This window comes from Neodiprion virginianus, chromosome 2 (assembly GCF_021901495.1).
Source record: "Neodiprion virginianus isolate iyNeoVirg1 chromosome 2, iyNeoVirg1.1, whole genome shotgun sequence".
Lineage (NCBI taxonomy): Eukaryota > Metazoa > Arthropoda > Insecta > Hymenoptera > Diprionidae > Neodiprion > Neodiprion virginianus.
Window position 1 is genome coordinate 16,649,726 of NC_060878.1, and position 27,555 is coordinate 16,677,280.

Consider the following 27,555-nt stretch of genomic DNA (forward strand, 5'->3'; position numbering starts at 1 on the left):
ATCCATCCGTCCGTCCACCCCAACAACTCTCTTCTTTCTTCACCCATCGTCGAATTGGCCACCTCGACACGCGTGCGACGCAGCACGTCGTCATTTTTTGACAGTTGTCGCTTTTATTTTCGAGAGGAAAAAAAAATCGTCGGGTTTCGAACGATACGCTTCACGAAGGAATCAGGTGTTTGTGTGCAGAGAAAGGATTTGTTTAAACCTTTGACTCGACACGATTTTATTTTTGCTACTAATTTTTTGGTAACAACTACCCAGTTTTTTAGTCCCACATGGTCCCTGAAATATTTTATATCGTAAGTCTAAATAAATTACAAAAGTCGGTCGTTTATTTATTGCAAAAATATCGCATGCAAACGAATGGGCATTAATCATGAAAATTCGAATGCCAATTTTTACACAAACTTAATACTTACCAAAAAATTTAACAACAGTTTTTTCAACATTCTTCTTGTTGCTTTTGTTTGTCTTCCTTGTTGGATACGCCATTTTGAATTTTCTAATTTCGAGTTCAGATTCGTAATCAGTGACCCCAAAAACCGTGCAACATAAAGTTTTATCAAAATCAAACAATCGTTTGAATTCACGTCCGCCATACTGGATCCGCCATTTTGAATTTTCAAATTTCAAGTTCAGATTCGTAATCAGTGACCCCAAAAACCATGCAACATAAAGTTTTATCAAAATCAAACAATCGTTTGAATTCACGTCCGCCATACTGGATCCGCCATTTTGAATTTTCAAATTTCAAGTTCAGATTCGTAATCAGTGACCCCAAAAACCATGCGACATAAAGTTTTATCAAAATCAAACAATCGTTTGAATTTACGTCCGCCATACTGGATCCGCCATTTTGAATTTTCAAATTTCAAGTTCAGATTCGTAATCAGTGACCCCAAAAACCATGCGACATAAAGTTTTATCAAAATCAAACAATCGTTTGAATTTACGTCCGCCATACTGGATCCGCCATTTTGAATTTTCAAATTTCAAGTTCAGATTCGTAATCAGTGACCCCAAAAACCATGCGACATAAAGTTTTATCAAAATCAAACAATCGTTTGAATTTACGTCCGCCATACTGGATCCGCCATTTTGAATTTTCAAATTTCAAGTTCAGATTCGTAATCAGTGACCCCAAAAACCATGCAACATAAAGTTTTATCAAAATCAAACAATCGTTTGAATTCACGTCCGCCATATTGGATCCGCCATTTTGAATTTTCAAATTTCGAGTTCAGGTTCGTGATCAGTGACCCCAAAAACCATGCGACATAAAGTTTCATCAAAATCAAACAATCGTTTGAATTCACGTCCGCCATACTGGATCCGCCATTTTGAATTTTCAAATTTCGAGTTCAGATTCGTAATAAGTGACCCCAAAAACCATGCGACATAAAGTTTTATCAAAATCAAACAATCGTTTGAATTCACGTCCGCCATACTGGATCCGCCATTTTGAATTTTCAAATTTCGAGTTCAGATTCGTAATCAGTGACCCCAAAAGCCCATGTATGCAAAATTTCAAGTCAATTGCATGTGAGGAAAAATGTGTGTACGAAAGGGTTAATTTGCCGAATGCGGCGATCAGATTCCTCACGTCATGATTCAACTCTATATTTCGTGAATTCAACAAGTCCTTTATTTTTGTCCTTAACAAACAAATTTGAAGTACAATAAACGAAACTTTGAAAAGAAATTATCGGTACTTGTATTGTGAAATGACGATGTGTTGTGATTTATTTATACCGATCAACGGATTTTCAACACAGTCAAGTCTGAAAATTCGAAATAATGATGTTTTTTTCTTAAATGGTATCGTTATATATTGTTTTGCCAAATTATAACATCTGTGTTTTGTTGAGGATTTATCAGGTGTATGGTCCAGTCAGACAAGACTCAAAACGACCAAGTCTTGGCGACTAATCTGAGTTCTAATAGGATTCATCAGAAAATTATCTCATGGGTACAGAAAACAATGGAAAATTGTGTATTTTGATCGTAACGTTTCAGTGATCAGTAACCTGAAACGGATTACGATCTGTCATTACTCCCAAATTGGTATCGGTTTTGCGGATTCCATGAACCAGACTTTGTATAAAATAAATGAACTGGCTTCGAATCATATAAAACCATTTTGTTGTAAACAATACAGTTGTACCTTATTCAAAATTCATTTCGGGTGATATCAATATAGAGAATCATGTAACCACCGAAATTGAACAAACGTTTAATACAATTTCGGAACGATTTACAAAAACGAATGATTGATGAAATATATTTTCGTTAATAAATTTTATAAGAAACTCAACCCTTTAAACTTGAATTTGCGGTTTTCTATTTGCTTTTTCCGTACTGCAGAGAGATTCTTGGGACAAAATTTCATTTGATTCACCACGTAATTTCATGCATCAGGAAGGATTGGATCATTTTTTCCTTGACAGCAACAGAATGAAGTACGCTTCCATTGTTATAAATTTTGCTCGCAGCGTCTTGATGCTCAGATCTACGATTATATTGTTCCTTTCAAGGTTCGTGAAATTAGCCGTGCCGGCTTTGTTATTTTTAATAGCAACGCTTCGTGACCGGCGTGTAATTACCTTGCAAGCATTTTTTGCACACCGAGAATTCTACGTGAAATTTACACACAACAAATCTTCGCCATTTTCAATTACACGAGTCGCCTTTCTCCCGTTCATGTCATCCAAAAATAAAGAGATGTGTCGAAGGGCTAATCACTGAGTTTATTGCCTATATCCCAGATTTCAAGATCTCATGATTCTGAAAGATTTCTAAAGATTTCGAGGAGTTCAAAGACTATAGAAATTTCAGAGAGTTCAGATGATTTCATACGAAGATTTCAGGGGCATCTTGTGATTTTAAGCGTTCAGAGATTTCACAAATTTCATAATGTTGCGTTAGATTTCAATGGATTCCAAAGAATATTCAAAGATTTCGTACAATTTCAAAAATCAGAAATTTCAGAGAGTTCTGATGATTTCATACAAAGATGTCAGGGACATGATGTGATTTTAAGCGTTCAGAGATTTCACAAATTTCATGATGCTTCGTTAGATTTCAATGGATTCCAAAGAATATTCAAAGATTTCATACAATTTCAAATATCAGAAATTTTAGAGAGTTCGGATGATTTCATACAAAGATGTCAGGGGCATCTTGTGATTTTAAGCGTTCAGAGATTTCACAAATTTCATAATGTTGCGTTAGATTTCAATGGATTCCAAAGAATGTTCAAAGATTTCACAGAATTTCAAATATCAGAAATTTCAGAGAGGTCTGATGATTTCATACGAAGATTTCAGGGGCATCTTGTGATTTTAAGCGTTCAGAGATTTCACAAGATTTTATAACGTCCAAAAGATTTCATAGAATTTCGAACACTTCAGAAATATAGAAGGCTTGAGATGATTTCATAATAGAATTACACGGATCTCATATGGTTTCAAGTGTTTAGAGATTTCACAATATTTCAAAAGGTTTGATGAGATTTCAATGGATCGCAAAAGATTTCTTAGGTTTTACAAAAATCTTAAAATATGGTTGGTCTTGGATGATTTCGTATTAGGATTTCACGGATTACATGTGATTTTAAAGTGTTTAGAGATGTCACAAGATTTTACAAGGTTTCGTGAAATTTGAATAGATTTCAGAGGATTTTAAAAGAATTCGTAGAATTACAAAGACCAAAAATGCCACGGAGTTCAGATGATTTCGTATGAATATTTCAGGAACTTGATGCGATTTGAAAATGTTCAGGTTTCACAGAATTTCAAATTTCGATGGGTTAAAAAGGTTTTACAGAATTTCAGACTTCAGAAATTTTAGAAATTTGATATGATTTCATGTTGGGATACCAGGGACTTTATACGATTTCAAGCATTTCGGGGCTTTTAAGAGATTCGATAGGATTTCAGTTATTTCTTGTAATCTCGAAGATTTTAAGGACTATAAATAATTTCACAAAATTTCATGGGAGATGTACTCCAAATTTTTCAACCCTTCGATATGTACATAAAGTACATATCGATTTTATCGCAAGATAAAGTTCCTAGATTTTAGTTTTGAAAACTTTTCAGCTCTCGTGTTAAATTTTTTATCAAAACTCAAAAATTAATCTGCCAAAAAATGTTCCCTAATTTTTTTTTTTTGGCGCGATAAGTAACAAAATAATAAAGTAATATCCAATCATGAGAATTTCTTATTTCGTACTGTACAGTATACATTCTTCGAATATAAAATTAAAACCTTCAAAGTCGTGACCGAGTGGTTTTTAAATTTAACTTTCATCGAATCAATCGGTGTATTAGTTTTATAATTAACAGGTTTGGCGCTTCGCTTTGGTAGAATTTTCGATTGCGCGAATGTTGCAACTCGCTCAAATATTTCGAATCATATTAATGAGCGTTCAAATCGCCCAGTTCGTAAGTGATTACAAAATCGACAATACTCGTAACTGAAAATACGAATTGCGAATCTCTCCATCGGATTTCTTTGCACCGTTAATCCGTATCCAATATTTTCAGTTTTCATTCGACAATTCACTCGTTTCACAAATAAATAAATTAATCAATCACCTTTTGCAGTTCGAAAAGTTTCATTTTATTCTTTTTTTTTTTTTTCTGTTGTGTAAACAAACTTTCGACTCGTCTCCAGCTTCGCCGCCTTTCTCGGGTGTTTGAATATACCTCTTCAACAATTTGTCCCGAACATATTTGAACAACGGATTGCGTGTTCAACTTCTTTGCTCGCAGAACCGACACGTCCTCGAAACTCACGAGAAACACTTATTATGACTATTTTACTTCCTCACACCTTTGCACCTGTTTTTTCTTAGAAATGATACTAACGCAAAGATATTATTAGCAATGAAAAAGAATTACTATTTTTTCTTCCACGTCTACCGAGTCGTAACTCAATTTTCGAAACAGTTTCAACGAAAAGACGTAAATAAAAATCAATTTTATATTACTTGAACGAAGTCGCAGATTTGTCAATGCTGTATTCAACATTGCTTGACTAAAATTGTTAAACCTCGAGAAAGTCTTTCATTCGAACATATGTTACAACTCTCATCGAACAAGTAACCAACCCTTTAAACTATCGTCTTCCTACAATGATACATTTTGTTTTCCTTTGGCGAAAAACTTTCAAGAATGTATAATCAATGTTTAGGCATTCAAACAAACGAACAAAATTGAAAGTAATACTAGAGTTCAAAAAGCGAAATTCAATTTAAGCGGATTTTACAATTTTATTACAAAAAAAACTTGTTCTTTTTTTTTTTCTTCGTGAACAAAAAAAAAAAAAAATCGCGAATTTAAATGAACAAAATCTATTTCATAATCAGTGACTTTAAAATTGACGTAACATAGGTACGTATACCAAGTTACGTTTCCTTATATGAATGACAAGTTTGTTTAATAATGTTACAACGATTGATTATTTACAAAGAATTTCAAATTCATCGACGTGCACAACTTGACGTTACAGTTTAAATTTATGGGTAGAAAATAGGTTTTTTTACTCAAAAAAGCCATCGTCTTTAGTGAATTCAATTTGATATACTTTGACCACGGTTTTTAAACACTCGAACAAAAAAAAAACTTCGCAAACGTGGTTTATTTGAGTAAAGTCAGTAAATGCTCTCTCCGTGTGTCTGATAATCAATATTTGTTTCTCGAAACTTAATTACACTTTCGTGTTTCGACTACACGCTGTAGCAACTTCAAACTTTTCATCGGCCACTTCGTTCCATGTTTGATTTTCTGTACGGACAGCTACATGGAATCTTGTGTACAAGTGTAACGGCAAGACTGCAACAGCATCTTTCATTTTTGGAGTCAAGGCCGTTGCAGCAGCAGCTAATAGAAGGTTGTTCAACTTTAGAAATTGAACGGTGCATGTCTCACGCCCATATAATCGCACTTTTTTTACTTCGATTTCCCTACGTAATAACCTGAGCCTTCTATTTTTAGACCTACAATATGCTTATAAAGCACGATAAGGTCGCCTTATTGATTTCTCCGTCCATCATCGGCATCCGAAAGTCTGTCTCTGACGTTATACTCCGAAGGGTTACCCTTCGTCACGTCCGAGAAGGAGGGCCAAAAATAACCTATTTCAGAATTTCTGATTACGCAATTGAGTGTCTTGTTTGAAAGCACTAATTTTTGTTTTCGCTCCCATCGGCCAAATTCGATGTACACAGCGACAAGAGGAGGAAAAAATTTTGGCAAAGCATATTTCTTGGATCAAATTTTTAAATATCGTTCTCGGTATTCGAAGTTTTTTTCATTAAACGAGGTGGGAAGATGCATCATTTTTTCATATTCTCATCACTCAGACGCTTTTGATGATACGGACTTGATACAGAAAGCATTTTGCAGTCTATGAAATTCCTTACGAAGTCATGGTTCAAATTTTCATTCCAAACTCGTTAGCCTGGTCACTGTAAATGTCTGAAGATGAATTTTTGAATAAGATTGACTATCAAGATTTATAACTCGTGCAACGTTCGGAACTAAACAACGTTGTGTAAATATTTTTTTTACATAAAATCAAATGTCCTGCAAATTTAGCATTTTAATACTTGCGTATCACATTATACGTTGTGTATAATTTTTTTTAATTCCTTGTTACTTGATCTAGCGATGACTTGACGCATTTACAAACGTTGTGTAGGTGTAAATAGGAACGAATCTTTCATTATACTCGGTGAAAGTCTCTCTCCATTCAGTTTTATCTAGATAACGAATCGAGATACCAACAACAGGTTTTTATACGTTATATTAAGTATTTATCAAGCATTGTTTTACGCTTTGTGGAATAATTACGTTTCTGATTTCGATAATAATATTCTTTCAAAGCATGCTTGAAAAGTTAGATTTTCGGAGCCTGCGGGACGTGCGTAAAATGCATCATTTCCAAACAGTGCGGTAAAACGATGTTGGTACATGCGCACAATTGAAAAAGCTATATTTCACACACTAGTGCTTTTTGTTTGGTGTACGCGCTCTTTGCATTGAGCGTAAGTTACCTAACCCCAATTTTACAGGTTGTCAGTGGGACCCTCGTTACTTCGCAAATCAATCTTTTCCTCACAGGTGTTAGAAAAAATAACGCGTACAAGTGATATCTGGCTCGTACGATGGCAGCACTTGCTCTAACATTGAGGCTCATGCTACAAACTTCACACTCATCGGAAATCGTCCACTTTTCGCACTAGTGACGCAATATACTATGGCATAGGTATATACGTATAACGTGTATGGATTTTGTGGAAATAAAAAAAAAAAGTAAAACCTAATTCGCGAAGAATATTTCGTAGAAGAAAAAAGTGTTCGATAAAAAAAGCTTCACAATTCCGATAGACAAAACAAAGAAAACAATTTTAGGACCGCGTAGGGATGAGTGAACTAGTAGATACTCGAGAAATTTTGTTATTCTGGATGAAAGTCGTTGAGTCAAGTGTTTTATAGATATAATTATGCAGGAAATTTGAGGTAGGTACTTGAGTTATTGACTCAATGACGATGTCCGAAAGTTTTTTTATTCACCATTCTCGAAAATATTTGATTTGATTGAATGATATTCAATCTGTGAATGTGTTTCGCTACTTTTTTCAGTCACGGTAAATCCACACCCAACGTACAACGTCGTGCAATCAAGTATGTATGGATTACTCCATACCGACGATATTCTGAAATCGCACGTATTATATCGTTGTGGCGTATAACGCATTCTCCGCACGCAATTCTTGTTTGGATTTGTATATTTCAACGTGTGCAGACGTAACGTACAAACCCAAACTTGCCGGCAGTAAAATGAAAGTTTTGCGTGGTGATGAATTTCGACTGTATATTTATCTTTCTACGTCCCACTTGTCGTTCTCCTTCTCTCCAGTTCTTCCGTGGTGTAATGTGCGAAAAAAAATCTGCACCCGGTGTTTTTTCAAGATTAATTAGTTTATCATACTTGATCGCGATATCAGTTGAGGTTAATTAAAAATATTGAATACACTAAATGAACGTCGGGCGTCCTGTTGCATATATACAGACTGGTTCTTTAATTATTCAGTTCCTCAGTCGGAGTGTCGTGTACCTACATTATAAAAGCATATCGTTAATATCTACATGCTTCCGAGCTGATGAACTCTCTCCTTTGATTTCTGGTTAAGGACATGGCTATTCGGTACCAACTATATTGGTACAATTCACTCTTGAATGCAGGAAACACAAGCTGACGTCATTCGTGGTTCGATTATTTTTTCAAGCGAGTTGAAAACGTGGTGTTATGAAATTACCGTTCTTATTCAGAAATATCGTTATTGCAGAATTTTAGACTGTCGGTAAGGTAGAAAGCTTAGCTCGGCTTCTTAATTGGAAATGTTATTATTGCAGAATTCTGAACTGTCGGTAAGGTAGGAAGTTTTGCCTGGTATTCATACCTACGAGATTCCAGTGAAAATAAAAAGTCAACGGAGTCCTGGGATAACGCAGAAATTTTTTCAAATTCTGTTTGAAACAACAATCGTACGGAAATATGATTGTGCACGGTTGATTGTAAAAATGAACAATAATTACGTTATTCAAGATAGTGATACAAAATGTCGCTGGTCTGTCGCTGAATCAGAGAAAATAAAACACAACTGGGATGTACTTGTGAGTTGAAATTGTTTTGTTATTTTCCATTTTTTTAATGACATTTTTGCACCAAGAAATAATGTTTTTTTTTCCGAATGGGTATTAAATTATGTGCTGATATTAGGATTTGAATTTATACATAGTTTTATTTTTCACATTTACAAATTATTTGCAGTTTTGTTTTGCTATTAAAATTATTACAACTGTCGAAACTCTTTCATTCTGTTTCATATCTCCCATCTAAACCTATTATAACGTAACGTATATAAAAAAGAAAATATGTCTCACGATTACTCGCAAACATTTAGTTACATTGACGAGAAAAAGAGTCGGATGGAAAATGGCACGTGTATCGTAATATAATACATAATTATAACCTTATTTACAGATATTTCTACAATTATAGTCACAAAAATTCATATGAATCCACACTCGAAAGTCGAAATTATTTTTAAACCTTGCAAATTTTAATCGGTTAGTCTAAACAATGGATAATGAATTTATTTCAATTGCATGTAATCAACGCCGCGTTGATACTCTGTTTTTTCAATTGCTGAAAAGATAGCCCAAAACCGTTCGCCATTAGTTTCTAATCATTGATATTAAAATTTTTGAAATATGGCAAACCAAAAAATCGTTGAATTTTCAATTAAGGGGCGATCGCAGTGCCCACGAAGCTACTCTTTTCCAGAGTAAGGAAATTATTTGAAACTTTGGAATATAATAGCATTTACTATTGTGTTTGTGTGTTGGCTGAAAAAAAGTTCGAAAATTGATGTAAAAATATGGAAAACATAGGATTCGGATATCAGTAGCCTAATATAACCTCAAACTAAATAAGAATCTATTACATGTTCAGTGTTTCCATCAATTTTTCGAATCGCTTTTAGCCAATATACGAGCATAATTTCAAACACTATCATTCTTCAAAGTTTGATAGGATTTCGTTGCTCCAAGAGGAGAGAATTGTAAAACCCTTAAGAATACCGCATTTTGTCAACCAAATGACTGTTCGAACTGTATGTAACCTTTATTCAGAAAGTGTAAAGTGTGAAGCTCGAAATGCTTTGTCTATATCACTTACGAATAATCAACAAAAACAAACTATACGCAAGTATGACGATTACTCGGAAAGAGTACGTAACTGGTATGAGTAAGATTCTTTAATTGTGCAACGAAAAATCAATACACCGTCTAAACTTGACCCGATTCCGGTCATTTATTTGTCGGGATGACTCAGTTGGTAAAGTTTTGATTGTTGCACAGCCTTAAACCGATCTTACCAAACAGTATCCTAATTTGAGCAGCCCGGCTAGCTCATTGAGTAACCAACGAACCGAAAGTAGCTCGTTCTCCATATCTGAACTTAATCATATCAACCACATTTTTCCGCTCATGTAAATCGGAGCGTTCGTATAATAATTTTTAATATTTCTATGATTCTTGAATGTCGCAATACGAAAGTAACGTATTATCGAATTTTAAGCATATTCCGTTTATTCGTTTGCAAAGTAAACGAAGAATAAGAATGATGTCAGTCGTTTGTCGAGTGTAGAACTGTCACATGACCTTGAAATTAATTCTATAACAAGTGAAACTTCCTTGTTTCCCAAGTCTGCTTAATCCTAAATTCCGCGATGAAAATGTAGTACACTGTTAAAGTTGGAGCCGATTCTGTTCGTTTGTTCATCGATAAAACGGAAACGGTCGAGGTGACTCTGTCGGTAAAGGCAGGACCATCACACGCCCTTGAAACTCTGATGAAAAGTGAAACTACCTCGCTCACCAAGACTGTTTTATTCCCAATTCCGCGATTAAAACGCAGTGCACTGTCGAAATTTGAGCCAATTCCATTCGTCTGTTTTATCGAGATGACTTGGTGGATGCAAATAGAGCAGTCGCACAGCCTCGGAGCTGATAAACATCATGCGTGTCTCGTGATGTCCGCGGATTATTGCGAGCTTTGCTACCTCCCCGTTCCCTGGAATTTCTTGTGCACACGCCAGTCCTGTTTGATCATGTCGCTGGCCTTTTCGCCAATCATGATCACGCCGGCGTTGGGATTGCCACTGACAATTTTAGGCATGATGGAAGCATCGATGACTCTGAGCCCTTGAACGCCGTAAACCCTAAGCCTGGGATCGACAACAGCGTCCGGATCATCGGCCGGTCCCATCTTGCACGTTCCAACGGGATGGTAAATGGTGAAGGTAAAATGGCGAATGGAACATTCCCAGTACTCGTAGGTGTCGAATGGAAACCTCTGACAGCCGGGGAAGGGTATCATGTGAGGACGCGATCCGAACCTCTGGAAGGTCGTTGTGTTGGACACTTGAAGGGCAATGCGGATGGCCTCTACCAGCACGTCCATGTCTTCCTTGTGGGTAAAGTAGTTCGGATTGATGTCCGGGTAAACCGCCGGGTCGCGGCTCCGAAGTCGAATCCAGCCGGCACTTTTCGGCCGCAGTAGCAGAGGCAGGATTGTCCAGGTCTCCGCACTTAGCAACGGTTTGTATACGGTGTTGAAGACGCTATCTCTGAGCCCCAATATCCGTCGGATATGCTCGCCGCCGTCCGAATTTATCGAGCTTGGCGCAAAGTGGAATTGCACGTCCGGGAAGGCACCTGACTTATCGGCGAAGCGCGTGTTCACAAAGGCGAGACCTTCCACGCCCAGACTCGTCATCGGGCCTCTCTCGCTCACTATGTAGTCCATGGCCACTGGCAGCGTTTGGAACCGGTCTTTCCGTAGCGTGACCGGCTCGTTGACGATGAACGTCAGGCCGCCCAAGCCCACGTGGTCCTGCAGGTTTTCGCCCACCTTCAGATCCGACAGCACCGGGATTCCGAGACTCTCCAAATGCTCCTTCGGCCCGATTCCCGACAGCATCAGCAGCTGCGGTGAACCGATCGCTCCCGATGAACTGATTATCTCTCGCCGGACTCGCACCGCGTTCATTCTTCCGTCTCGCACATACTCGACCCCGATTGCTCGCTTGTTCTTGTTGAAGATTATCCGCGTTGCTTGCGCCTTCAGCGCTATGTGCAGGTTTCGCCGATTTCGTACCGGTCGCAGGAACGCCTGCAAGTAATAAAATTCAAGCGTCAGATTTCGGCGTTCTCCCGAGCTTATTGACCCCTCTGTTTGACCAAGAGTGCCAAAGCTCGAAATGTTTTTTTCTTTTACCAAATTCACCAAAAATCGTGAACGAAATGTTTTTTTCAAATCAGCACGGGCTGACTTCATAACAAAAATTGTCCTTCTATTCTTCACTTTTCAACAATCGTATGACGTTAATACAGAGTTGGACAAATATTTATCCAAGCATATTTCGTCGACATATTCAGTGAATTCAAGCAACCCTGTCTCTGTTTGTAACAAAATGATTTCGCGAAAGGTGTCGCATGCCTTTGCCGTCGAGCAGCGACTCCCTCTTCGTATCGTCCCCTGGGCCAGCATGAAGCCCGTCTGGTTGGCTCCGTTTATGTCTCGGTTCTCGTAGCCCAGCTCGCTCCCTGCCTTGATGAATGCCACAGCCAACGGCGTCCGCCACGGCGACTCCTGCACCGTCAGGTAGCCGCCGGTGCCGTGGTACCCAGTTCGAGCCAAGTAGGGGTTCCTGTTGTCTTCCGACTTTAAGAAGTACGGCAGCACCTCCTCGTAGCTCCACCCGCTGTTTCCCAGCTCTGCCCAGCCGTCGTAATCTAGTCTGAAAACCGGGTACGATCATTTGAGGGGGTTCGACAGTCAAAAACTGATACCGTTTATTAATTTAACCAGATAGACCGTACACTTGGGGACAGTGAATCTTAGACGGCTAATTTTTTACACCAGACAGTTATGTTGGCAACACAGAGAAACCTGCAGTGCCACAGTCGGCCGAGCGCGAAACAAACTCAACCTCATATACGTAACATAACCCATGGCCGTCGAATCTAACCTTAGAATTGACGTGTCAATCCAACAAGTCATTATCCCCGCGGTATTCTACGGTTAGATTCGACGGTGATGGGTTATGTTACGTATATGAGGTTTAGTTTGTTTCGCGCTCAGCCGACTGTGGCGCTGCAGGTTTCTCTGTGTTGCCAACATAACTGTCTAGTGTAAAAAATTAGTTGTCTCAAATTCATTGTTCCCAAGCGTACGTTGAGGATTTATGAAATTATTACATTTGTGAACCACGAAGACCTCTTCAAAAGTAGGAAAATAAAAAATACTGGAATTGTGGACAGAAGCTTCGAAATCGATGCTTCGTTTCCAATTATTTTAAATCGTTTCGAAACGATAAAAAAACGTCATTAAATTCTTTAGATATGCTTCCATCGTGGCTCATTTTATTTAGAAGATTTTCTTGTACTAAGTCACTGGAAATTTTTTTGTTTATCAAGTCGGCATTTTTTAATATTCAACTTTAGAACGTTGGAACATTTAGAACATTTCATGTTGAGTCGCAGGAAATCGCAATGAATTACTGATTACACTGAAAATCAAGGAAAATTAAATGATGAAGTAGAAATTGATAGAAATCTCGGAAATTCAATCTTAAGTCAAGGAGAGCATTATGTCGCGGAAACTGATCACTATTAAGGTGCAAATGTCAATTTATATTTGGTTTTTGCTGTTTCAACACTAAGAACCACATTTCACATAATCCATTCATGCAGAGTTGTATATGTGAAGGTGCACCGTTAGTCCAATTTGGCTCCGTAATAAAACAGTGCCATTTCCGTGTAAAATACTGGTACATTTATTTCCATTTTCGCCCAAAGTCTGGCAGTAAAAAATATTCTTTACAGTCAACTTGTCGTCGCAGATCCTCACACTCGCACAGAAAAGGCATATTTTCTGAACGCAACATTACCTTGTGAGGTCGAATTGAGCCAACGATGTACTCTTAACTTTACAACAATTACAACTATCTGGGTTTGCTGAAAAATAGACCTATACGCGGTCACCGATTTATTGCCCGTGAAATGATCACGTAAAACTTGGTTTGTGATGTCGAAACAGCTAACATGAACCATAAATTTTTTGAAACTGTTAAAATTTATGCTGCTCGATGAAAAAACAAATATTTGCATTCTGTAATACACAATCAGTTTGTCCAATGAAATAAAATCATTTGTTTGATTCCTAAGTGAGTGGCGTCTCACAAGGAAGTTATCCCAGGTGGATCTCTCTGATATGATTTCTTTTGTAATATGTTATAGTAGACTAAAAAATAAGCGACACGTATTTTTTTTTATCTGCCATTAAATACTTTATGGGGCTGAAATCACCCTCCAAAGTAAAGCATGTCGTTTAAGTCGGAACATAATATTGTTTAACCAATCCTAGTGGAGAAGATGTCTCATAACGAGAAATGAAAAATGTTATTTTCTTAATTGAATACAAAAACTGCCAAGACGCGACTTATGACATGCATTAATATGGAAGGTGGTTTCACTCTCCTAAATTGTTAATGGCAGATAAAGAAAATACGTGTCGCTTAGTTTTTAGTCTTCTAGGTATAACATATTACAAAAGAAATGAAATCGGAGAGATCGAGTTGGGATAGACCCAAGCTGACCTTCCTTGTCTGTTTCGAAAGCACGAGACCTTAACTTTGCTCACCTGTTGCCGCGCACGTAAATCATCGAGTTCAAGACGCTGCTGCCCCCCAGAACTTTGCCTCGAGGCCAGTTGCATCGATCTCCTACCATCGCAAGGCAATAGGCCGAAGCACCCGGGGGTGAAGTTTGGTACTTCCAGTCGAACTCCGAAAGCTGCGTGTATCCCGCCAACGCCGGGACGTCGGAAATCTCGTTCTCATCGCCGCCTGCCTCGAGGAGCAACACCGTCCAGTTCGCTACCTCCGATAGTCTTGAAGCCACCACGGCTCCAGCGCTTCCTCCCCCAATAACGATGAAATCGTACATCGGCAGAAGCTAAAAGAAGGTCGAAAATTGCGTAACCGTTATTATATTCAGTTTTCGAAAACCGTCCAGACCCAAGTCTCGATTCGCACAAAGGATTCCTTCAATCTACTGAAATGTGGCTGAGGAAACAGAATTTTTTTCAATTCAAGTAAACGTTATTCTATTAAAAGAGAAAAAGAAAAATAACACCGAACTTTTGTTTCGTGGATAAAACTACGTTCATGTAATCGAGAGTGTTTGTGTTACTTGAAGAGTTATGTCCCTGACACTTGGAAACTGCAATGCTCGACTCGATGCTCGAAAAACGAGTTGATACAAAGTCGCGTTAAATGGTACAAGTAATGTACCAGTAATTTACTAGTAACTGTTTTTAATCGTTATCCAAGGTCACGATAAATATTTAGAAGTTCGACGTGATCATAAAAATAGTGAAATTTACACTGTTTTACGTAAGTCAAATCATAAAACTCAAGACCCAGATTCAGCGTATTAGGGATGAATGGACCGTCTGAATTAAAAGTTGGTAATAGCGAAAAACATCTTTAAAAAAGTTTCAGTAGTGTCATTTGAGACATTGATGGTGAACTAAGATGAAAGAACGTCCCTTCTATGTAGCAGAAACGAATCTGAAGAAATTCTAATATCACGTGCTGATAAATATAAAAAATTTTACATAACGTTTCAAGGTGCTTTTACATCCGCTTGTAACGGGAAAAAATTAGGTAATATTACATTATAGTCATGGTATTTTTATACAAGACTGGAAACGATAGATGGTTGGAAAGGCGTTCATATCAGGGTTGGTTTCATCTTCCACAATCAGTCTGACCACCGAAGGCGCTGTCAGGTATGATAAAGGAGAATCTTTTGAGGTCTGTGACAAAAATTTCAAAGAAAAAATACTTCACCTCGAAAGTTTGAAGTCCATTATTAATTTAGAAAAAAGTGCAACCGCACCGTCAAAGCGTTGTTCATAACTGGGGCTTATTATCGACGCCGAAAAGTAGGTGAGCGTTTTAATTTACATAAAACTTCTTTCCGAATTGTCCATATATCTTAACGTATGGTAGGTACTGGAATTTACTCATAATCATATGCTCGTTTCTATGACGTTATAGAAATGTTACTTCATTCTTCTTCACTATGATCAGTACACTGCTGAAATTTTTCAATGTCTTTCATTATCTTTCTAACAAACTTTTCATTCAGGTGGTTTAACCAATTCGTCCTTGATTGCGGACATGTACTTGATACAAGTCAGACTCGAAGTTTTTATTTGTGGTAAAAAAAATGCCACGATGATTACAGTCCCGTTTTGAATTTGCTTGAGCACAACCGAGTCGTTTTACTTCGTAACGAACTTGCGCAAGCTGCGGAATTCCGGGTCTTTCATGTTCTTCGCTACTGCGATATTTCACCTGTCTTGCGTCGGTTGGATGACCCTCTGGGTCGACGCTGTTGTAGCGAATGACACTGAGGCCGATGGCGATCAGCGGAATGGCGGTCAGTCCCAACAGCGAAGAGGATCCAGCAAGCGCTGCCAAGCCGGTCGACATCTTGGTTCTTCGATGTTAGCTTTTGGCGAAGTTTATGGTCATTCGATCCGAAACGCCATAGCGATAATGGACGAAGTCGCCGACTGGCAGGCAGGAAGGAAATGAGAGAGTCGATACTCTCGCTGTTTCTGCATGAATATTTACTCGTTAGATCGATTTTATGATTAAAAACTTCTCGGTTTCGTATTTAACGTGATGCTAGTCTCTGCGATCATTTATCCGGTGAGAATTAATGTCATTTGCAAGTTTTGGTTGAGGTGCAAAAAGCGTTTGCTGATGCACCGAGTCCATTGCCTTGAAAAAATTAGACGCGAAACCTTAAAGTTCGATATCTACATGTGCAAATGTGACGGATAAAAATTTGAAAAAAGTTGCGAAAGCTCAAAGTCTTCCGGATCCAATGAGTCGTCCTCAGTTATGAAGTACGATTCAGGACATCGCGACATATTTTCCTCAATCCGTCGACACGTGGACAAAGTTCGACTGGTTGCAACACGCTGGTGAAGAATGTGAAAAATTTGAAAGAATTCAAAGACTTTCTCTGAAAATTAGTTGAACTAGAGGCGTTTCAAATTTTGAAACTTTTCAAATATCGCAATCTCCTAAGTTGAAAAGCTGCGAAACTGCGATCGTGGAAACTGATGAAACTAGGCAAAAGCAAAATACTTTTAAATTTTCAAAAAGGTATAGATTTCTTCACGCTTCCGATATATTTGAACAAAAGCCATGCGACATATTAGTTGTGAAGAGAATTGAATAGTCTACATTTTTCCACAAATTTTGAACTATTTTAAATTTGCCGAGCTTCGGCATATTTTCGTTCACGAAAGTTAAATTTTTTTCTAGACTTTTCAAAATTTCAAAAGCCATCGGTTTCAACCCTTTTCGCTGCTGGTATTTGAAATGTTCGAATTTTTTTACGCCCCGCAATAAAAAACGGCAGCAAGTTAAACTTTGCCTTTCAGCAAATGCTGTAAAAAAAAGATACACGTTTTTAAACCTCAAAGCGATTATTGCTATAAACTTCACGGTTTTACTCGGAGGTTTCAAAAAGTTTTCTGACTTTTCTTGGAACCTTTTTTGCGCCGAAATTATCAGCGCTGAAGTCAGTCGGTCAAGTTGCGTAAAAGAATTGTCATCAGTCAAAATTACACTTCTGCATTATAATTGTACATAAAAAACCCATTACACATCCATCTTTTGTAATTAAGAATGGATTTAATATTTTACTTTGTTTCAATTACAAATCACATATGGGGAATTCCATACGATTTTGTTCAAAAATGATTCTGCAATTACCCCAACTGGTTAATCATTTATAATATAAATATTGAGAGTGATTTTGAGAAGAACCTTTTTTAAAATTCTCAAAAAATTCCCATCAACTGTATTTTATTTTCCAAACATTTCAAGGCTGGCCCAATGATGGGTTCATTTTTTTTTCTATTTTTTTTTTTTTTTTTTCCAACACCAAATTTTTTTAACCAACTAAAACATTGTTTAAATGGCCTGAAAATGTTCAAAAAATTCTCAAAACTTCGATTTTTCACTCAGAACATTTCTACAGCGGTTTAATTATGAAGTTGATAAGAAAAGTTGCACGTACCACAAAATAGATAAAAATCGCTCCATAACGAAACTGATCTAGAAATGTTCCAAGTGGAGAATAAAAGTTTTGAGAATTTTCAAAATTTTCAGACCGTTCAAACAATGTGTTAGCTGACCAAAATAATTTAAAGTGCTGAGAAAAAAAATGGGAAAAAATCGGCCCATCATTTGTCCGACCTTGAAATGTTTGGAATAGAAAATACGATGTCTGAGAATTTTTTAAGAATCTTAAAATAGGTCCTTTTCTCGAACACTTTAAATATTTGTAAATAATTGAACAGTTGTATAAGAAATCTGAAAAAATCACGGTACGGTTTCAGAGTCGGTATTATTGCAAAAAATTTATTAAACAGAATAACTTTTCATTAAAATGTAATTAATAACGAATTGTGATTAAGGATTCTGGAACATACTGCACCAGGCGTACAAACTTTTTTTTCGTTCAAATACCGTCTCTCATTGACGCAGGTCAGTAACCCTTTTAATCATAACCGTAAGTATTCTTGCCATCTATTTTATATCCATTTTTTGTATATGTAGAGAACTTTGCAACATATTTCTTTGCGGTTCTTTACTGTTTCTGACAGCATACTGATAGGTTGCAATACTTGAGAGTAATTATTGCGAGATACTGTAAATTATTATTGTTAGAAACAAATTGATTCCCAAAAATCGCGACAGTCGAAGTAATAATTCATTTCCGAGAAAGTGACCTCTCTACATGTTTTACATAAATTATAAGTCTTTGGAGTCGCTAATTACGAATTTTAAATCGAATTTAAAAAGTTCAAGATGGCGGATCCAATATGGCAGATAGAAATTTCAAATTCCATCGAATGTATAAAAAAAAACTCTGACCAGGGATTTTCGGGGTTGATAATAAAGAATCTGAAATCAGATTTTGAAAATTCAGTACGGTGAATCCAATCGGTGATACTGAAAACCACTGTATAGAGTTTTTTGTCCGTATTTCATGAAATTTGAAATTTTCGTTCACCACATTGGATCCATCATCTTGAATTTGAAAAATCTGAATTCAGATTTGTAATCAGCGACGCCGAAAACTCCTGCGTAAAGTTTTTCAACTGAATTCAGTGAAGTTTGAAACTTTTGTCTGCCATATTGAATCAGGCATTTAGAGTTTTTCAAATTCGATTCAAGATTCGTAATCCGTGACACGAAAAACCATACAATACTATCTTGTTACAAAAGTTGGCTCAGAACAATAATGCGCGAGTTAAAGGGTTAGGAAGGAAGAAAGATCGGACTCTGATAAATTGATAAATGCAAATATTCTAAATATAGGTCGTCACTCACCTGTAATCTTGAAAGTTATAATGACGGATTCACTTTCACTCAAGATCAAGTTGTTGTTCACACGTGTTGTGTGAATGGCGGCAAAACTGCAGCCGAAAGTTTCGACCGTTCTTGGTGAAATTTTGCAACTATTAACGCCGCCGAACTTCGGACCAAGTTACACGCGTTGCTGATATAACTTTCTTTCGAAAACTAGACGGCTAGACTGATAGGTTTTGCTCCAGGCTATCATCCACTTGACCGCGTATATTCACGCGCGATGAATAAGCTGAAAGAAACGGTACTTGTTTAAAGTCATACAAGGAGCATTGAAATAGTAAAGTTTAAACGAAGGCTAAATTTATTCTTTTCTTCTCATTTTCAACATCAATATCCTTCAAGTTTTTTTAGAATAATTGCGACTAGAATTTACATTTTTCTCTCCGAGTTATTAAAAATAGTTTATAAATTTTGTCAACATTACAGTTACCGTGATTGAAACGTCGCAAGCTACTGTTGTTAATCTTATTATGGATAATTCAGAAAATTTATATAATCTCCGGCCGAATTACGCGGGCATCTGTTGCGTTAACTTATCAATCTGAAAACAGTTATGCGATCATGATTTATATATTTATATAAATTTGTTTCCTCCTCGTACAGAAAATGTTTCTACACATTGTATAACATTGTCAGTTGCTCCGGTATTATTATTGTCGCCAAATACTATCAATATTTATTTGACCATATTTGTTTTTTTTCACGTTTCAAAAGCAATCGATTCTAATTTTATTCGGATACGTTTTCCTTTCAAGTCTTAGCGGCTTCTCAAAATTAGCTTATCCGAAATATAACTCAGAGAATTTATAAAAAATGTATTTGCGAATGAAATGAACTATCTTTAATCAAAATTGGTCAAACTGTATAAATTTTTCGATCGATGAAAAGTGATGGTACAATTACATTTCATTGATATTATTAACAAGAAAGTGGTTTCATTTTAAATTCAATGTTTCAAAATGTTTTTCCCGCCTGGCGAGAGCTATTTTAATCACATATTCTATCACTTTTCACACACTTTCTTTGTACAAAATCGAACCACGTTTTTGTTCACCGAAGACGAAATTTGTACGGACACTCAAAAAAAAAAAAGAAAACAAAAAAAAAACCATCACTTAACAAGTTCCATCGCATCTCATTTATGATTAAAAATTGACCGATTTTCGTTATTGGAATGCCTGACTGGTTTATCAATGGAATCGAATCTCGGACACCGAATGGTCAATTGATTCGATAAAGCGATGAATTATACAATGAAATTTTTTCAACGTAAGGAAAAGAGCGAACGGTATTTTTATCCGTGCCACGGTACTTTTCTCCTTGGAAGTCGGTGAACCGTAAACCGTTGACTGTGTTCACTGAAAAACTCACTTGCACTGATCAGCTGACGTCACGGATTATTGTCAGCGGAAACGATGGAACAGTTTTTAGTTTAGTTGACCGAGAACAAATCGCGAATATAAAGTGAGCCGGTCTTGAAGTCGAACGTTGGCTCCTCGTCTCGGTGAATGCCAGGAGTGAAACTCGCCAGCTCTCCCCCGCCATCGTGTCCCACCTTCACCATCGCCCAGTCGTCGTCTATTCGACAAGAAACCTCTGCCTGCCTATTTCAAATTCATTCCCGAACGCTAACGGATAAATTGGACGTATCGTCTGAATGAAAAGTTAGGAAAAGCAAACAGAAACGTTTAAAAATCTCCAACAGTGTTAGCTCAGGGTAGCCACACATTTGGAAAACGTAGAAATGTCGAAGAATTTTTTATTCAGTCATGGGAAAAACTGAAAACTTCACTTTTCCATCATGGGAATCGGAAATCATTTTCTGAGGTGGCGAATTTACTTTTATCCGTACAGAAAACAAATTGGCTTGAATTGACTTTTTTATTCACTGTACTTTTCTTCGATTCGAATTGAATTAATAGGTTGAAAGATTTTGATTTTTTTAACCTGTACTATAACTGGGAAAATGTCAGTGAAAACTAGGTTTTAGGTCTTGGAAAACCTGGAAATTTCATGGAATTTTTTTTTTTTTTTTCCAAAAAATTTGTGGCCACCATGTATTTGTACCGATGATACAGAAATTAAATTTGACAATATATGTACTGGGAATGAATCTGACTGTGAGCAAACTTAAATGACACAAGAAATTTTGAGCAGATGTTTTGTAATTAATATGCTCAAAAATAATTACACTTTGGTATTTTTTACCTGATTAGAATCTTTTTTGGACATATTTTGTACTTTGTAGACATATTTAGAAAGGAGTTGTCAAGTTGCAATTCAATATTTTTCAAACAATTTGCGGGTATTTGGACAGCGAGCAAATTGAGCCCAAAAGCTTTATAATGGGTTAAAAAACCTCTAGAATTTAATAATTTTCACAGCCTTCTTTTAAACAATGTTCTAAAATTGTTGATATCTTAGCTCGTGTTGCTCGAGTGTTCCCAAAATTCTTCTCTACAAGGCAATAGGAATGTTGTTTCATAGTTTAAACCATTATTGCTGCAAATAACGTTGATGGAAATTTTTTGAACATCTTTTCCCCCTTTTCCTAACTTTTCATTCAGACGGTCCAGCCGATTCATCCTCGGAACCGACTCTTCCAGTCTTCCTTGACATACGTGACTGACCGCAGGTGCACATGCACAACTTCTTCATTGCCTGCTTAAGAATTTATCGTCAGGTGTACAGTCCGGTTAAAATGCTGTCAAAATAAAAGTATGACAAAATAAAAAAACCGTTCCACCTTTTTTTGTGATTGGAAAAAATCTGTAGCGCATACCAAATTTTAACAAGTCATAGCTTATTTTATTTGCAATTGAATCGTCTACAGATTAACTGAAATTGAATTGTTATTAAGTTTTTAAGGGGACTAAAGCGTCGAATTGCGGAATAATGGATGCCAGTAAAAAAATTTGATTTTTCACAATTTCTATCAATGGTTTGAATGTTGTAAAACAATTTTTTTTTTAATCACAAAAAGTTGATAATAGCTTAGAGTATAAGAAAAATAGTAAGTTTTGAGAATTTTTTGACACATGCTTCGCTTTTCAGCGATATCTTGAATTCTACCAGCCTGATTTCATTCAAGTTTCACTGAAATACTCCCAGGGCATGTAGTTTTCGGGGCATAATCGAAGTAAAAAAAAAAAAAAAAAAGAAAAAAATTCTACCATTTTCGTAAAAACATCGATTTTTTGCCAAAATTCAAAGCTTCGTTAATTAGTAATTAAAAAACTAAAGTTTTCCCAGAAACTCCCGAGTATGGTCCGAAAATGACGCACGTAATGAAGATGCTTTTCAAATTTTGAGCTGACCGGAATCTCCGTTTTAGAGAAATCGTGTAAAAATGCTCAAAAAATAAAATAGGAGAAAAACGCTTTCACTGTTTTGGATGCTTTTGCGGAACGATCATCAGTGCTTATGACGATTAAAAAGCTCCCTGCGTTGTGACCCGGAGTTTCTAATGCAACATCCTCCTCGATTCTCTGTTATTCTATGATTCTTTTTCTCTACTTCAGCCTTCTTTTGATCGTTTTGCCATATCAATCCACCTGGCGGGATATCAAGATTTCACGAAAGTCGAGTTCACGAAGCGCGCAATGATTCACGTTTTCAGTTGTCAAAACCGTAATATTTTAAATTTTTCATAAATTAAAACGCTTTAAAAAAAAAAAAAAAACAAAGGAAAAGACCGACTCGCATGAAATCGATACATGTTGCGTATATTAATAACTAAAGCTTAATCTCTAAATGTATTTATTCCGTGAAAAATCCGAATCAGGCCGCTTATGAAGAGTTTGTTGAAAAAAATTACGAGCTTTTATACATTGAAGTTGGAAAAACTATACGATTTTGCATTTAATAAAAGTTTTTCGATATTTTCATTACTCCTGGTTTATTATAATCACTAAACCGTCTCGATCAAAACACACTTCTTGGAATTCTTTTTACACCACAAAGACCGTTTTCCTGGCAGCTCATTAGAACCCAATTCTGTTTGGTATCAATTTTAAACCTCTGTTTCCTGATTTTTCCGTTTTCTCATATTTTTTACTGGACTGTACACCTGACGTGTTCTACTAATTTGTCAATAAAATTAGTGAAAAAAAAAAACTAAAACTTTTCAATGTTCATCATGTTTTTCTGTGCCAGTATAACAATAGTCAGTTCAGAGTATCAGTCATTGTTTGAAAAGTGTTATTTTTCGAACATTTTTTCCATTATTTCTTCTACATGTAATTCGGAATACTGATCGCAATGACCGTCGAAACATTTTGAACAACCACTTGTTTGTAATTTTGAAAGTGTTCAGCCAGTCTTCAGATACCGGCCTGCAATTTTTTACGGTCCGCAGGACTTTCACGATTTTAACTTGCAGAGAGACGAGCTCATTTTCGTTTTTTATCCCGTTGTAAATGAGTTCTTGCTGTCATTCGACTCCAATTCGCTTCTCCTACAATCTCTCAGACATACAGTCGGGTGAAAAAAAGTGAAACACGAATTGAAAAATTGTAATTGAAGCCAATCAACTTGCATCGAATTATTTGTAAAAATCTCTAGGATATAAAAAAAGTAAAGAAATTGAATGTTAGTTGAACACTGAAATTTAACTGCGCAAAGCCCACGTTATTATCAAAATCATACAACCGAATCACAAAAGTTGTCGAACGTTGAATGAAATGATACTGTATTTTGTCAATTAAAATTCAGTTGCCAAAAATGGTTTCCGGCCTTGCGAAGAGCTTTTCAAATCGATAAGATTTTATTACTTCCCATACCTGATTCATATCGCCACTCGAATAGCCTTTCAACTCATAAGAATATACCAAGGTTACCAATTCATTGGCCACGGTGACGATTTCGATACATTCAGGTACCCTGCAGCGGTTCTTGGCTTTCAGAGCCCGCTTAAAGTGGTTCCGTTGGATTCAGGAATGCCGCGATGAGACCCGAATTCAACTTTCTATACGCGGTTGAAGCGCAGGTTGAAAAATCCAACCCCACTTCTCTTATCGTCTCTTCAAGCCAGTAACCACAATTTAATTAAATTCGCGTAAAACAATTTCTTATAGCAGTGATTTTGGTGGAGAAGAATCTTTGCCGCGTTTGCGAAAAGTTAATACATGAAACGTTCAGCCAAGATTTGTGCGCGGTTTTTTTTTCGCTTGTTTTTTTTTCAAAGCTGAAAACTCGTGGAAGATGCATCCGAGGTAAAAACAAAGTTTCGTGGTTCTGTGGCAAGTGGCTCAAGGTCTTCGGCAGCAATTAGGACGCGACAGCTGTGGTGGTGATTAGCCGCCAATTTCAGAAGAGGGTTTTTGCTTCCTTGAATAACACGAAGAGGAGTGAAATTCTACCGATATCGAGGGTTTTCCAAGCGAAATCGACGGTGTAACGACGTCATCGTAACCTTGGAGGAGAAATTTTGTGATCCGTTTTCACCCGAGCTAATTGAATTATAAACTCTAGGTCTTTAAGTTTGGTCACGACGCTTGGTTGTCATGGTGTACAATTTGTAAATTATTTTAGTAACGCTGTCAAGTTACAAATTTGACTTGCGTAAGTTTTTTTCGCGTTACAAGTGACGCGACGATACAGAGAGCGTGATAGTCCGGTCGAAATGTCTAAAAACGGAAAAATTAAGGAACGGATGCTCAGAATCAATGACGGAAGTTTAGTTCCGATGAGTTTCATGATGTGCTTAGAGTTCATAACATTTATTTAAATCAACATTCAAGATACACGTGCAAATTTTTATGCTAAAAACTTTTCCACCGTCAAAATGAGTGTCATTGTCCAGAATGATCTAAAATTGGGTTGACCGTTGTATCGAATTTCATCACTCCGTATAGTCCGAATTCCAGGGCAGACAAAATCCCGAATAGTCATTATTCGGAAAGGTTCTGTTTTTCAAAAATTTCTCACGTCTGTTCTCCAAATGTCTCGTAAAATTCTTCATTATTTATTTGAAGCATCTGCAATTTGGACTATACGGAGTTTCGACCATTCGGAGTTTCAGCTATTAGCAATCCAAATCATTTGGTGTTTCATCCATTCTTAATTCAGTCCATTCGTAATAAAAGATTCGAGGTTTCGACGATTCGCAATTCCATTCCTTCAGAGTTTTTCCAACATTGCAACTGATGAGATCCGACGCAATGGTCGCAATGACTCGGATTGTTTTCATATCCAACCGGCACCTGTTAAAATTTTAAATCTGTCAGCTTGTTCCGATTTGGAAGAACATTTCAAGCACGCGTTCTTTGCTGATCAGCAATAGACAATCACTTGCCTCGTGAGAAGAGTAAAACCCTGAAACTAAGATAGTGAGCGGCTTGAATTTCATGTCATTCCGTCGATCTGATTAGTGATGCAAATGGTTCTGCAGCGTTTCGCTCACTTGCACTTGCATACGGTTTACTTTCTCTCCTCTTTGGCGCACTGAACAGCCATTCAGCCTTTGTAATTGAACGCTTGTTGTTTGGGTACCTCTACACTTTATTTTCCGCGTCTCCGTCTCCGAATTTGCATGACACTTGTACCGAACTTGGCCTTCAACTTTCCGCATCGTCAAGCATCGTTTACATGCATATTGTTAAGAAATCATTGCTGTTACTAGGTTAAAATTACCGATAATGTATTACGTATATTCTTCTAGCTACAATTTTCCATTCATGGTCATAATTTTTCACTGAACTATCCTAAGGAATATTTTGAAACAAATGTTGTAACCTGAATGCTAAATAGTTAGACTAAGGTCCGATCGACAAGTTAGACGTATCTGTGTACGAGACGCCCTATCTAAATAACAAACTTTCTATGGCCGACGACAACCAGAGTCACAGAGAAATGTAAAAGCCTATTGTTCATTAATAAATATTATTCGTTTTCATGTGAATTCTTGTCGAATTTTATTTGGGCTAGACGAGCGAGTAACCTCTTAAAAATACCGTAAAAATTTCATGATTGCGTAGAAACGAAGATATCGATTCAAATATCGTGAAGAAATTATGGGATACTCTTCAGCTGTTATATTTCAAGGAAAATTAGTCGTCTTTAGCGAAATGAAATTTTTAATACAAGAAAAAAAAAAAAAAGAAAAACGTAAAACAACAGAATACCGGAAAATGGATCATTCAACTCAAAAAATCACAGCTCGCTAAATTTTCAATATTTTGAGCTGAAAATTGACTTGGTAACTCTCAAGACACAGATATTTATGAGACAAAATATAAAGATACTACGCGACGAAGAAATATCATTTATCGAAGTGAGTGAAGTTGAATTTTTGGAAAAAGAATGAATTAACGATATTTACGATATTTCATTACAGACTTGGATCAAATCCGATTATTTTAAATGGTTTTCGTATAGAATTTACGGCGAAGAAGCCCTGGGGGTCACTTTGACCCCGACGTGCAGCGTAGTAAGGGTTAAAGGATATCAATTCGGTGCAAAGATTCTAATATTTTTACCACAATTTAAAAAAATGGACATCTATCTATCGATGGTTAAAAACTGTGGAACATTCTTAGTTTCATACATAATGATGCTAATTCCGTTCTTGTTTAGTGGTAACTGGAGCATGTCTGCGATGTCTCAACGTTGGCAGCTAGCAGTAGCTGGATGATTTCGTTCTTTTAAATTAGAAAGGACTCAATTATAACTAGCGTGAATTATACCAGCTAAGTAAACCAGTGCAATTATTTCGTATATCGCAAGAATTGTGCAAATAACAAGATTCTACAAATATGGAAAACAATTATTCGTATCTGCGATTGATTTGTCCAAGCGACTTCTAGACCTGAATGAGAGAAATTTTTAGTTCCGGTTACCGCTCAGTCCTTAAATATTTTCATTGTTTATCACAATCGAAAAATATAGTTCTAGGTACAAAATGAAAATTAGTTTTGTAGCTGTTACCAGAAAGTTTAGTATCCGTTACTATTCTCTCTCATTACGATCACTGTTACTATATTTTCTTGTAACTGTTGCGAAGATTTAATGCTTGTGCGACAATAAATTGATGTTAAAGCCTTATTTAACTAAAAAAGTAGAGTAAACCGAACAAACTAATTGTGATTTGCAATTACCAAAAACGGATCGACAATAGCGCGAAATGGTTACGCGTACCTCGTTTTTCGTAATTCCAACAATATTCAAACAGTTTTTTTTAACGATACCTATTTCACTGAATTTTCCTAGTTACTGTAACAAATGAAATTTTTCTCAGTGCGAATGACTAATTGTTAATCATCACGTAAATTAGTGCCAGTCTTCTTTCGTTTGCTTTTGAAAATTTTCATCAAAGTTTCGTAGCAAATGTCGTCTGCAGAGTTTTCCGAAAAGTATAGTATAAAAGTTTTATATCTTTATGCCGTGAAGCCTCGTTTTGACGATTGATCAAACAGCTTTATTCAAAACTTTCTTTTGCTGCGCCGGTG

The 27,555-nt window shown here is 36.7% G+C and overlaps 2 protein-coding genes across 4 annotated transcripts in view; one reads left to right on the forward strand and one right to left on the reverse strand.

Annotated features, from left to right (window-relative positions):
- Positions 1 to 27,555, forward strand: part of LOC124299284 (flotillin-2) — a 510,013-nt gene that overhangs the window by 134,884 nt on the left and 347,574 nt on the right. The gene's annotated exons all lie outside the window — the stretch shown is intronic.
- LOC124299268 (glucose dehydrogenase [FAD, quinone]) lies at positions 8,814 to 20,607 on the reverse strand. 3 transcript variants are annotated; one of them, XM_046752352.1, is made up of 6 exons: positions 20,480 to 20,607; positions 19,070 to 19,337; positions 16,007 to 16,272; positions 14,284 to 14,597; positions 12,079 to 12,379; positions 8,814 to 11,751 (listed from the first exon to the last, which is right to left on the reverse strand). In XM_046752352.1, the coding sequence occupies exons 3-6, from the start codon at positions 16,142 to 16,144 to the stop codon at positions 10,636 to 10,638; spliced, it is 1,869 nt and encodes a 622-aa protein (XP_046608308.1). In that variant the 5' UTR covers positions 16,145 to 16,272; positions 19,070 to 19,337; positions 20,480 to 20,607; the 3' UTR covers positions 8,814 to 10,635. The 3 variants fall into 3 exon arrangements, with proteins under 3 accessions (XP_046608308.1, XP_046608307.1, XP_046608309.1); XM_046752351.1 differs by having other exon boundaries at positions 20,421 to 20,595; XM_046752353.1 differs by lacking the exon at positions 20,480 to 20,607 and adding an exon at positions 20,012 to 20,406.